Below are 14,488 nucleotides of genomic sequence, written 5' to 3'. Positions count from 1 at the left end.
GTCCTGTCATATACTTCTTCATTCTGCTCACTTAAATCTAATCATACAATCTTCTATCTAACCTTAACTTCAACTGTTTCCCGTTGTTGGTTGGTCTTTACCAATCCACCAACATCTATAACTGCTTCCATTGTCATATCCATCACTGACAATCTCCATTATGTCAACCACCTTCAAGAATTTACTACACTCTCAAAAAAAGAACAATTCCTAATAATTTTAACGAACAGAAGTCCTGAATTAATTTCCAAAATATGTCACCATCTTTACAACTTTACATGAATTCTATATCTTACCATAGTCTCCTCATATATTATTTCCATGTCATTATACCACATGATTTCTAAAAATTGTTATAATGTACATCATTTATGTGTGAAATGTATCTATATTTCTTGTACCTACTGTGTAAATATTTGTAGCTTATAGAATATTGCCACTGTTTCTTCATGGAATGCTATGCTATGCAATAAATATCTTATCTTATCTTATCTTATCTTGCCTAAGAGATTAAACTCCATTTCTCCACCAACATACATGCCTAAGAGATTAAACTCCATTTTTCCACCAACATACTGACTGACTGACTGACTGAGTTTGGTTTTACGCCGCTTTTAGCAATATTCCAGCAACATCACGGCGGGGGACACCAGAAATGGGCTTCACACATTGTGCCCATGTGGGGATTCGAACCCGGGTCTTCGGCGTGACGAGACAACGCTTTAACCATTAGGCTACCCCACCGCCCCTCCACCAACATACATGCCTCAGAGAAAAAACTCCATTTTTTAACCAACATACATGCCTCAGAGAATAAACTCAATTTTTCCACCAACACCCATGCCTCAGAGAATAAACTCCATTATGTCAACCCCCCCTCCTTGCCGTAGAGATTAAACCCCATCATCTCATCCAGCAACCATGATGGCAAGACTTCAGCATAGTGAGTGACTGAGTGAGCGAGTCTTGTTTTACGCCGCTTTAAGCAACTACCAGCAATATCACGGCAGGGGACACCAGAAGTCTTCAGCATAGAATGTCACCCTCAGTGAAAGATCTTGGCCTAAACAATGCCTCCTTCAATGAGATCACACCTTATCCTTTCCAGTACTTTCACAAGTAATGTTTCACGAAAGACCTCCTATGTTACACTGTCCTTGCACAAAACACAGAAGTAAAATACCTTGCCCACCCCTCTTTTTGTCAATCTAAAAATTCTTTCTGAAACTGTCCCTGATTCCAAAATGAAGTACATCGTCCCTCTTCCCATGTTCCTCCTTCCCTGTCAGTACTTAAGCAGCAATCTACATAATTGAATCTACAATACAGATAACATAAAAATATTTCCCCTAGTTGTAATCCCCATCTAGACACTCCCTCCTCTCCACCCCCCCTCCTGTTCCCAGAGGTCAAATAGCATTCATCATAGTACATCTCAGAGAAGAGTTAATGTAGAAATATCATATGGCATTCTTTGTGTAATGGCAACAGACATTTAGAAGAGGCAGATTATTTCCAGATAGCCCTGGCAGAGTATCACTTTCATCAGTTTTATCTGGAGCAGTATCAGCACTCACTATAACTTATCCAACACTCTATCATGTGTGTTTACCTTCAAGTCTGTTTATTTCTATTTGTTGTTGGCAAACACTGATGGCTACCATAAAGTCTGTGTCTACATGGTACTATTGTCTTACCAGGGCCACCCAATACCACATATGGGATACTCATAGTCTTCCTCCTCACTGCTACAAAATTGCCAAAATAAAATTGTTTTAGGGAAACGGTATGCAGGTGAGAATGCTGGCATAGCTATTTTATTTTTGAGCGAAGCTTAATGGTGAATACATACTTTACTAATGATCTCATAACAAAACAGTGAGAACATTTGGAAGATTAACACTCTGTTGGGGTAAAATACTGCATGACTTATGATACACAGTTTCTATGTTTAAAGATTCCCATGTGAGGACTTGTTAAATGATGTACATATTTTTTTCAATAATTTACAAAAACACCTCAAACACCACAAGAATGTGTTTATAATTGCAAAGCTTGCTGTTACATTAAATAAATGTTACAAATACACCCAACCTTGTTATCTTTAACGCCATTACAACATTTCATTACAGCAACAAGGATGGTGTATGAAACCTATGACAAGAGAAGTACTTAATAATGAGCAAGTTAAGTCTTTATTCCCTGGTTCCTAGGTAAAATAATACCGTATTCACCGTATAAAGCTCCCCACTCAAACACATGCTAAGTGACTTCACGACCTATCTGTAAGTAATCTTTATTCTTACCCCATATTCAACCCAACAAGTTACATGACAGTCATTATGTTGTATGTATTTAAAAACACACAACAGAGTATATAACTGTTACACAAATTATCTGTAAAGGCCTAGTTTCATTGTTTGAGGAATCACTCCCCATGTATTACTCTAAGTGGCCACAGCACTATGGTAGTTGCACAGAATTAACTAAACCCTTAGGATGCTCAATTAACGTTGAGACCATAAGGAAGTCTAGTACAATAGTTCATCCACAAACCCGAGGGGTCTTTTCTCTGGCCTGTCTTACAAACATGGTGTAGTGAGTGAGTGGGAGTTGGGTTTTAAGCCTTTTTTAGCAATATTCCAGCAATATCACGGCTGGGGACACCAGAAATGAGCTTCACACATTGTACCCATGTGTGGAATCAAACCGGGTCTTCAGGCGTGACGAGTGAACGCTTTAACCACTGGGCTACCACCACACAAACACGGTGTAGCAGGTCCTGTATCACAGCCATTTGCATATGATTAGGAAAAGGAAACCAGTGACTGAAAGCAGTGAATCCATTGGGCACAAAGTCGTGCAATGAGCAAGGTCAAGGACCTGTACCACCCAATCCCCAATTTGATGGACACTAGTAACAACAAGTATGAGGTACAACAAGGGTTGAAAACACACAGGAAGCATATTGTCAGAAAGTAATATACTATTTTAGTATAGTAACACAATTACACCATGCCAGTGACAGAGTGAGTGAGTTTTACTTAGCTATGTACAATGTTTCAGTTATATCCCAGCTGTGGGGTAAGGGATGCGATACAGATATCAACTACTGAAACCACTGCATGGGGTTGTTGCTGACAATGATCAGGGCCGATCTGGGCTTCAAACCCATGACTGCAAGGTCAGTGCATGCCCAGGGGGGATAACTCCCTACAGCAAACTGCTGCATCTTAGACAACTGGACCATCCACATCCTCTTCATCATAACGACAGCAACCAAACATTTCCTTCAACAAATCCCTAATATTCACTGACCAGTGGGACCTGTAAATGCCTTTAAACAAGGAGTAGACACCAGGATCCTGTCCTAGAATTGTGGAGAGGGTTGGTTTTAGCGCCGCTCTGAATAGTATTTCAGTCATATCCCTGCGTATCAGCTTCCTGTGAGGGAAATGTCTGAAATGATGTAGGGCGCGTAGACGTTCACAACCGTTGTGAAACACACCAGCATGGACATGGTGCAGACAAACCTGGAAACATAATCAGGGCAAGACTGGGTTCAAACCCATCATCCCTGGTTCGAAACATGTCAGAGGGATACAACTGCACAAATTCTGGCCAACTAGGCCATCTGTGCAACCCCACCTCCCCATTCTGGCCAACTAGGCCATCTGTGCAACCCCACCTCCAAGTTCTGGCCAACTAGGCCATCTGTGCAACCCCACCTCCCCATCAGGAATCACGTAAGAATGAATGTATTTCTTGCACATTATAACACCTGCGGAAGCAACCACCCCAGCACACACACACACACACACACACACACACACACACATTCGACACAGTTCAAACACATACTGACACACACAATCAATCACAATTTTGCCATGTGTAGATCATATTCATGTCAGTTCAGGTAAAATTATCTCTCCACCCAGTATATTATCTTTTTTAAATATTTATTAATTTTATGGAAATGTTTCAGTTCTCCCAGTCCATGAATGTTTCTGTTCTCCCTGAATGTTTCAGTTCTCCCAGTCCCTGAATGTTTCAGTTCTCCCAGTCCCTGAATGTTCTCAGTTCTCCTGAATGTTTCAGTTCTCTCCTGAATGTTTCAGTTCTCCCAGTCCCTGAATGTTTCAGTTCTCCCAGTCCCTGAATGTTTCTGTTTCCATGTTTCTCTCCCAGTCCCTGAATGTTTCAGTTCTCCCAGTCCCTGAATGTTTCCCTGAATGTTTCAGTTCTCCCAGTCCCTGAATGTTTCAGTTCTCTCAGTCCCTGAAGTTCTCCCTGAATGTTTCAGTTCTCCCAGTCCCTGAATGTTTCAGTTCTCCCAGTCCCTGAATGTTTCAGTTCTCCCAGTCCCTGAATGTTTCAGTTCTCCCTGAATGTTTCAGTTCTCCCAGTCCCTGAATGTTTCAGTTCTCCCAGTCCCTGAATGTTTCAGTTCTCCCAGTCCCTGAATGTTTCAGTTCTCAGTTCTCCCAGTCCCTGAATGTTTCAGTTCTCCCAGTCCCTGAATGTTTCAGTTCTCCCTGAATGTTTCAGTTCTCCCTGAATGTTTCAGTTCTCCCAGTCCCTGAATGTTTCAGTTCTCCCAGTCCCTGAATGTTTCAGTTCTCCCAGTCCCTGAATGTTTCAGTTCTCCCTGAATGTTTCAGTTCTCCCTGAATGTTTCAGTTCTCCCAGTCCCTGATTGTTTCAGTGTTCCCAGTCCCTGAATGTTTCAGTTATCCCTGAATGTTTCAGTTCTCCCTGAATGTTTCAGTTCTCCCAGTCCCTGAATGTTTCAGTTCTCCCAGTCCCTGAATGTTTCAGTTCTCCCAGTCCCTGAATGTTTCAGTTCTCCCTGAATGTTTCAGTTCTCCCTGAATGTTTCAGTTCTCCCAGTCCCTGAATGTTTCAGTTCTCCCTGAATGTTTCAGTTCTTCCAGTCCCTGAATGTTTCAGTTCTCCCAGTCCCTGAATGTTTCAGTTCTCCCAGACCCTGAATGTTTCAGTTCTCCCTGAATGTTTCAGTTCTCCCAGTCCCTGAATGTTTCAGTTCTCCCTGAATGTTTCAGTTCTCCCAGTCCCTGAATGTTTCAGTTCTCCCAGTCCCTGAATGTTTCAGTTCTCCCAGACCCTGAATGTTTCAGTTCTCCCTGAATGTTTCAGTTCTCCCAGTCCCTGAATGTTTCAGTTCTCCCTGAATGTTTCAGTTCTCCCAGTCCCTGAATGTTTCAGTTCTCCCAGACCCTGAATGTTTCAGTTCTCCCTGAATGTTTCAGTTCTCCCAGACCCTGAATGTTTCAGTTCTCCCTGAATGTTTCAGTTCTCCCTGAATGTTTCAGTTCTCCCTGAATGTTTCAGTTCTCCCAGTCCCTGAATGTTTCAGTTCTCCCAGTCCCTGAATGTTTCAGTTCTCCCTGAATGTTTCAGTTCTCCCAGTCCCTGAATGTTTCAGTTCTCCCAGTCCCTGAATGTTTCAGTTCTCCCTGAATGTTTCAGTTCTCCCTGAATGTTTCAGTTCTCCCAGTCCCTGAATGTTTCAGTTCTCCCAGTCCCTGAATGTTTCAGTTCTCCCTGAATGTTTCAGTTCTCCCAGTCCCTGAATGTTTCAGTTCTCCCTGAATGTTTCAGTTCTTCCAGTCCCTGAATGTTTCAGTTCTCCCAGTCCCTGAATGTTTCAGTTCCATCAAGATGCCTCCTGGCCAATATGTCAGTATATGTGCATCCATGAACACTTACCCTGCATACAGATGAGCATCACAGGTTTATTCCAGCCCCGATCCTACTACCTGCTACTATCATTAAGGGCTGTTAATACATCATCAACACACTCTCACAGTTATGTTAAATCATACCGCCAATTCCCCAAGGCTTTCTAGCTTTCTGACACAATAAAGAAGAAATCCAATTCAAAAACAACTTCTCAAATCGACAACTTTCATAACCTGGCTGATCGGCAATCAAACTTCGTTTATTTGTTTTCATTACTGGCAGGAGCTGGCCAATTAAAATGTCTTTTTTGATGTTATGTGCAAGGGAAATCATCAAAAAACACTTTCATCGCTTCTTCTCATGGTTAATCTGTCTGTTTTGCTGCATAAGACACATTAGCACATTAATATTTACATACAGCGCAATATGGCTGTCTCATTTTCACATCATTTGTCATAGTCATATATTGATAATCTTCGCCAACTTTTTCTGCAACAATCATTCAAGTTGGAAGAGGTGTGCTCTCTCCGACCCTGCCCAATGTGTTAAACTCATTGGTGACACAATCAAAACCAACGCTTCGGCACACGTGCGTGTTAAAAACAATTTTGTAAAGTTTTCATCTATAACAGATGACTTTGCCAAAGCTTCCTCATGAAGTAAACTTACAAAGTCAAATGGTAGGAAAAAGTTTAATCACTCCCTATTAAGCTCCCAAGTTTAATCTGAGAGGAGTATTATGAGTTTTTGGGAAAAATGTATTTTCAATGAAGGAACTTTCTGTTAGACAAATCAGTGTGTGAGGTTGTAATATCGCCAACTGTGCCTGAGCAAATTGTGGCATACATCCACGCATCAATACATGTCCTGTTATCCATATTACACAAGCGATCAGTCCCACTGCAGTTCATTACCCATACCAGAGAGGTTTCAAATGTCAATATTCTCAATTGTTTGCGTTAACAAACTTAAACACAGAATTTAAACACTTTTTAACATTCCCGGAGGCGGGTAAAAAGTATGGTGGAAGTTTTTCACCACTAGAGTGTTTCATATCACTGAAATAGTTGTTGGGGAACCATTCTGAGAGAGTAAGTTGGGATTTAATGCCACAACAGCATTTTGGTCACTAAAGTCAGCCTATAGATGTTTTTGTGTGTTTCTTTCTTGTTTACAGCGGTACTCAGGAATATTAAAGCTTTATGACAGTGGTCCATAAATAAATGGGTCTGGACCAGACATTCCAGTGATTGATAGCATGAGCATCCGGTTGGATGATGCATCAATCAAGTCTTTTAGTCTGACCACCTAATCAGGTTAGTGGCCTCTTATGGCAAGAATGGAATCCTGGGCCTAGATTTTCGAAGCTCTCTTAGCGCTAAGATAGTCGTAAGTTAATGTTAAAGTATGGCACTTACGACTATCTTAGCGTTAAGATAGCTTCGAAAATCTAGGCCCTGACAAACAATTCCAACCCAGACATACATCGGTAAGCTCTTAGATGGAACGCTTTGAGTTATACATGTTAGTGTAACTTGGGAGGCAACTTGACAGAAGAGACTTAGGTCCAGACAGTGGACTGAGAACAGAAATTGGGGTAGGAAACATGGATGCAAGTCTTATCACCATTCTGGATATTTTTCAATTCAATTGTTTTTTAAATACAAAAAATGTTTCCACGATATTATGTCTGTGCATGAACCAAATTGGTATGACCCATCACCCTTATCTTTACAGCAATCTAACCAAATTTGTGGCTCTAAAAAACCTGACTTATACTCATTAAATGTATGGTGCACTTTCATGGTCGATATATAAACTCTTTTTCATTCAACACCACTGCTAAATGAAACTTAGAATAAGGCAATCTGCATCTCCTTTGTGAAAGCACTCCATTCAGCCGTGGTGATGGAGACTCTGATTGTCTAGATTCTCATCCTTGTTCAGTTCTGAATTCCAGGTGTGATTGGTGAGTGAATTCAGTGATTACACACAAGAGATGATCCATCTAGGTGGACCTATCAGCTGACTGCCACTCAGTAGGGTTGGGCAGGACATATTTCTCACCTCATAAACATAGCATAATGTCCATACAGGTTTGAAGGAAAAGAACTGCTGTGTCTTGTTTGTTACCACTGTTCTGTTTTGGATGTTCTTAAATCATGAGATAGCACATCCTGAATATCTCAAAACCAGGAATATTCCATTCTATCAAAAAACAAGCGAAAATTCCCACTCTTTTCAGTGACATCATGGCAAAAAAAGTATCTGTAAACTATCTGTTTTGTTTATTATTTTATATCATTCATAATGAGTGAGTTGGGGGTTTTTCAGACACAATAACACAAGCAACCAGCCATACGCATCCATCCAATCCTCATTTCTGCTTCCCGACAACCACATGAAGTTTTCACAACCCACCTGCTGACATGAAGATGCTGCCATGGGGGAACATGACGAGACTCTCTACCGGGTACCCATGGTCGACCATCATGGCGCTGCCCTTCACCCGAGTGTCAAACATCCGAACAGTGTGATCATAAGAACCTACACAAAACCCGAACTGTTAGTACCAGGATCTACTCACGTGGGAAGAGAAAATCATTATTTTTGTTAAACACATATTCATGGCTCTGACAGAACACTTGACATAAAAAGTAGCTATGGCAGATACTGACTACAGATATAATATATTTCTTTTCCGAAGGAATTTGACTCTAACTTGTTTTATTTGTCCTAATGTGTTTCCCTGATTTTTCCTGTATATATTCTGAACTGTTTTCCACACAATTTCATATTACCTACTGGTACTATTTCTGTTAAAGAGGTCTCATAAGTAATGAATACTTTTACACACATAACAAAAATAGTCTTGGACATTCACACCATGAGAAACAAAAGTAGTTGGCAGATACAGGTATTCCTGCAATGTGATTGTCTATTTATCCATTAAACATTCTTTTAAAACATCCACAGTCCTCCCTGATAAGAATACAATGATATTTATCAACTTATTTTCATCGTTCAGAGCCTGTGGGTTCACAGGGTTAAATGTAACTTCCTGAACATTTAACAAGACCAAGTTTGGCAATAAAGGGAGATAACTCCTCTGCTACCTAGCCATGATTCCGACATTGTGTCTCACCTGTGAGGATGATATCTGTACTGGCCATGCTGGATACGCCGCACCTCACGTAGTCCTGAAGAATGACACCAGGCAGTCAGTGTGTGATAACAAAAAACATGACAGGCTATAGAAGAGAACGACATCATTGTGGAGGCATATTTTATGGTTGACTAGGTGAATCTTGTTTCATAATTAAAAAGATTTTGATTGTTTTTTCAGAAGTGAAAAAAAAAATGGATAAGCAATTGTAGAACAGGGTTGAAAGCATATTTTTCTTTTAAAAAAAATTCTAAAAAATATATATTTTCAAAAAGTTAAGAGCATTATTCTTTACTGCAGTTCAGCACCAAAGTGATAGTAACTCCAATAGACTGTACAAGAGAGCCCAAGCTTCTAGTTCCTCTTTCCGTCTGTAAGCAGTGGAACAGACAGCATTTATTTCTTTATCCCCTCCTTACATTAAACTCTTCACATCACAGAACTCATCCCAAGTCAAGACATAACTAACCAAAACTTCTCATATGTACTGAAAACCTAAAAACCATGTTTTAAGTGAAAATGAGAAATATGTTTATAACTTTCCTTGTCTTTAAAAGTATGAGAAATCTGGAGGAGATGGCAAAAAACAGATCCCTACCTCCTGTGAACAGCAATTCTGGGGACACTGACACAATATTTACAACAGACAGAGACCATCCAATAGGGTGGTATCATAACTATCGTAATTGTATTGTAACTGTGTAAAACACAACATGTAGTCATGAAATTCTTCTGAACAAACCTTGCTGTACATGTACACATTCTGTCAATAACAAACACAGGAAACTATCCACTAGGTGTAGTGATTGATGTTTGATATTAGTTTCTGTTTTAGACAATACTTGACAACAGAACATTCTGAAAGGACTTTCAGTTTATTTTCACCACTCTCATTTTCTTTTACCCTCATGTCCTGGAAACATTTTTTTTTCTTTATAAATCCTGAAGCAAAATTATTTTTTCAGTATTTTAAAGATTAAATTAGTTTATAAATACATTGCCCAAGTCTCCCCTGACAAGCAGTACGCGAGCGACCCCCGGGACCATTCCATCCTGGAAGCCCATCTGTGAAATGCTGGGGAGTCTCAGAACATTTCTAACTGCCAACTTTGTCAAAAGTATATTTTTCAAAATGTTTGCTGTTATACATCTTGAAGGATACCTCATTTGAAAAACAACTGAGATTTCTCTCAAAAAATGGTTTTTTAACCAAACATGCTCATCAACTCTCAGCCCATCAAACAAACAACGTATCTCAATCACCATTCGCCTGGTCAAAACTATATCTCCATGGAAACCTGATATTACTAATATAGATTTGCATGCTAATGAAGGTGTATATGTCTGTCAGTTAGATTTTCACCCCGGATATCATTGGTAGTGTTGCTGACAATGCTCATCTCACTCCCACAGATAGGCCTGGGGATTTCCTGCAGTCTGTCTGCATCACACTGACGATTACCATCAAACAATACAGTCCAATCACACCATTGTTTTCTATTTCAAACTTCCTGCTTTTTTGCCCATCCTTTGTGAGTTTACAAAACACATGAAAAAGTAAGTTGGTTCTCTGTGGAAACAATGATAACCCCGAGCTGGGTACTGTTGCTGATCTTTACCGTCCCAACCTCAATACATCACAGTGAACCGAGATCACAACACAGGTAACTCTCAACCCTTCAATCAGGTCGAGGACGCTATAATGCTGGACAATAGATTAACAAGGTGTGAAAACAAACAAACGTTCGCCCCAAAGATGATGCACCTGTACTCCCTGACCAGTGATGAAAGATAAAACCATTCAGGCACAAGGCTTTCTTTCATAGCATTTTTTGTGAAAACTAATTTTCCAAACGTACAACCCTCAGCATTGAAATGTATGCAGAAATGGGTTTCTTTGTTGAAAATAGACAATTAATAAACTCATGTAATACCTTTTGTCAAATTTTACATTTGAGTTGATAAACACAAAATATTTTTAAAAAATAACAAATTTCCAATAAAATATAAATATATAATGTGATTAATAATGTTGAAAATAAAGATAAAAATAAATTGTTTGGTTTCTCATGTTTCCCACTTATGAATGACTATGTGTCTTTCATAACACAATAATTGTTATGATAATCATAACATTCCTTTTCACCATTCCACAGATTGCAACAGTGAAGGAATTCCAAACGATTTCCTCATCTGGCATCTTCCATTGATTCCTGTCAATCTACAGACATCTGGAATCAGTTGCTTCAGGAAAAGATCTCATTACCAAACCATCAAAGTGTTTTAAATGTTTACGGAGAAATATTGCCCAGTTAACATTGGTAGGCTGGGCATTAATCATGTTTCTCTTAAACAATGTAAGAATGCATTAATTTATTCTTCTTTGAACTTAGCAAAATCATAAATAAATATTTTAAAAATCTTTTAGTACCATTAGTGAAAATGTGTTTGGTTGGATTAGGTATGAACAAGTATTTAACTCTGCTAAAAACATATGTTTTGTGTACTAATTACCTAAATACATTTCTGTAATAATTATGTGCTATGCATTTTTCTGAAAAATATTAATTTTATACATAAAATTGTTAATTATTTAAAAGTTATTTTCAACACTGTTTGATCAATTTGATATTTAAGACCTTCTGGTAAACTATATTGTGGCAGCCTTTTAATAATCAATAATTTCTACAGCTAGGACACTTCTTGAATTAATATCTACAATATGTTTTCTCAGTGAAGAGTCATAATGTGGCTTGAATTTCTTTCACTGTTCTAATAAATAGATTGCCTTTTAAAGTATTATAAAACCCAACCATATGGATAACAACAGATATCTGACTGTTTTCCATATTTCATGATATTTAGAGAGAGTCTCATAAATGAACTATTTGGGATGATAAAGAATAATATTATTACATATAATACGGACCATATCAATCAATCAATCAAATATTTATTGTGCAAACATTCCATACAGAAACAGTGACAATATTCTATAAACTACATATAAAATTACCTGATCTTAACAGTGTATTTTCACGTTTTACAAACAAGCCTTGCCTAATTTTTGGCAGAAATGTGCAAGTAGAGTTATACTTAAATTAAGAAACAAGTTACGTTTTGTGCTGAAAGAAATTCACTTCAAGATCAATTGCTTTATTGATTGTGTTTGACCTGAAATAGAATAAAATGTCAGTCACATTTACTCAAGTAGCATGACTAAAGACATTATGTTTATTTGTCCATTTCGTGTATACAGATATCAGTGCATCCCAGTACACAGGACACACCATCCTAATGTCCATCCACCTTGTCTTCAGTTACACAGATAACCAGTGACAGTCTCTGCAGCAGAGCATCAAATGACACATGTAGCCAGGGATGTTTCTAAGTGGCCATCTCTCTCATCAGCTGAGTGTTATAGCTTGTTAATATCACCTGACAATCAGTATCATTTACAACACTGGCTAATAACCTTTCCCCATGTCACCTGTCATTCACACACACCCTGACTGCAAGGGGCAAGTCAATTTCTCGTCAATCTGTCAATCAACATACAACAATCTCTGGTTGGTCAATGCAGCTGGGTTCAGAGGTCAATGAGGAGGTCGAGTGTTTTGGGTCAAGCACCGACCTTGGGGTCATGACCTGTCATGTGCTACCCACATGAAGCTTGTTGCATCTCTTCATCATTGCACATTAAAATGTCACTAAGCTTATTTTTCAGGGAGCAGGGGGGCTGGCTTTATTGGACATGTGGGACAGAGATAAATTCGAGAGAAATCAGGAATGGCTATTGCTTGAAAGAGAAGCAAATTAACTGAATGCTCTCAATACCACATCAGGGATGGGGAAGCCATTTACCAATTAAAATTACCACTTTGTAGATGAATCACTTCATCCCCAGGGGTTCTGGTTACAACTTACAAACCCGTTCCAAACTTACTAATTTCATTTATATGCTTATCAATTAGAAAAAGTAATACAAACATTTAATTTCAATAAATCCAAATCCAGTCAAAAAATAAGTCCGAAAACATGCAAAAACAAGGATTGTTTATTCTTCTGAATTTAAAGAGAATTTAAACAAGTTAAAAACCCAGAATTGTTTTTGTTTTTTTTGACAAATTCCTCTCAAGTAAAAGAAGTGGTGACACAAACATATTTTACATAAATAAACATTTTAATTGTTAATCAATAAATCATATTAGGTCTACAATTACAGTTTGATGTAAGTCAGAAGTTGGGGCCAGCACTTACAAATATGAAAATATCATCAAACATGTGGGGGGAAAAACTAGTTGAAATAAAAACCTACGTCCATGAAATATACAACTTCCGGGGAAATCAACATCAATTATTTGGCAATCATCATCAAAAGTGTTCTATTTCTTATGGCAAATTTGATAATAAAAAGACTATTAATCTGCTCGACACATGTTGCAAGACATGGCAACCCCACAGTAGGTATGTAAACTACTCTAGACACGATCGATCAAATTCACAAACTTGTACACAACAGCTATCAAAAACCGATATTTACATTCAGCGTTGATTCCTCCTGCAATGCACAAGCATATCGTTTCTTCCAAGATATGCAACTATTTTCATTCTGCGATTAATGTTTTGAGTCGGAGCCGGAATCCGTATGTAACAAGGGAAACTATTTTCCAGATTAATTTCACACATGAGCAATAGGCAGACAAAATGTGCAAAAAATATTTCCTTTTCAAATTAATTTGCCAAGGACCTACAATTTTAGACTAGTGTTCTGCTCTGTCATCAGAGAGTCTGCCACACTTCTTTCTATAATCTTTCAGGAGAAAAACCCTCACATTTTTTCACTGATCAATTTTGCCAATTAAAGTCGCAATTAAAAGGGAAAAAGGTCTAGCGAAATGCTTTCCCAATTGGCGAATTTCAGTTGTATGAACCACAGGGGGATTTGAATGTAAGGAGTTTATGCTGAGAGTATCTATGTCAATAAGGAACCATCTGACGAGATATGCAGAGTTTGCCAAGCCTGGCTTTGTTGGGAATATGTTAGCACGCTATCACAATATCATGGGATAGATATGTTACCTTCATAAACTACCAAAGTTATATTGGTGGAGAAGAAGAATATTTCCCAGGGAGGACGGGCATCACAATGGTATGGCGGTGTAAATGAACCACATAAGATGGGAAACGAATCGAAAGTTATATCGGGTTTCATTAGAGAATTTGGACAAATTCTACAAGTACGCCAGAAATTCTGAGAATTGTGCAGTAGATGTTGTTAATCATCCCCTGGGCCATGGATCTGACCTCGAGGTCTCCAGATCAAACCTGGTTAACACCAACATTCCCCGACCCCAGGGGGCTTGCATCACCGGAGGGGGATCAAAGCTGATGGGTGGGGAAATCTACAACCCTTGTCAATCCCACATTAATGAAATTAGTGATCGTATTTCATGTAGGAAATATTTACATGGGCTCCATGTTGTTTCAAGTGTGATCATTTAATATAACGACTACAAAGTAAAACAAAGTAAAACAGATACATTTTTTTACATAAGTCTATGAGAAACAGACATGCAGTAAGTCTGGCATTAACCAGGTTATGAATGCAGTAAT

The 14,488-nt window shown here is 38.7% G+C and overlaps 1 protein-coding gene across 1 annotated transcript in view; it reads right to left on the bottom strand.

The window, feature by feature from the left end:
- LOC124254528 (U3 small nucleolar RNA-associated protein 15 homolog) overlaps positions 1-14,488 on the bottom strand; it is a 125,642-nt gene that overhangs the window by 81,078 nt on the left and 30,076 nt on the right. The window contains 2 exon segments of the mRNA XM_046688346.1: positions 8,128-8,253; positions 8,852-8,906. Of these exon segments, the coding sequence (XP_046544302.1) occupies positions 8,128-8,253; positions 8,852-8,906 (181 nt within the window).

The sequence above is a fragment of the Haliotis rubra genome, unplaced genomic scaffold (genome assembly GCF_003918875.1).
Source record: "Haliotis rubra isolate DU_JTF1 unplaced genomic scaffold, ASM391887v1 Scf115, whole genome shotgun sequence".
Lineage (NCBI taxonomy): Eukaryota > Metazoa > Mollusca > Gastropoda > Lepetellida > Haliotidae > Haliotis > Haliotis rubra.
This window is presented reverse-complemented; position numbering and strand designations above follow the sequence as displayed.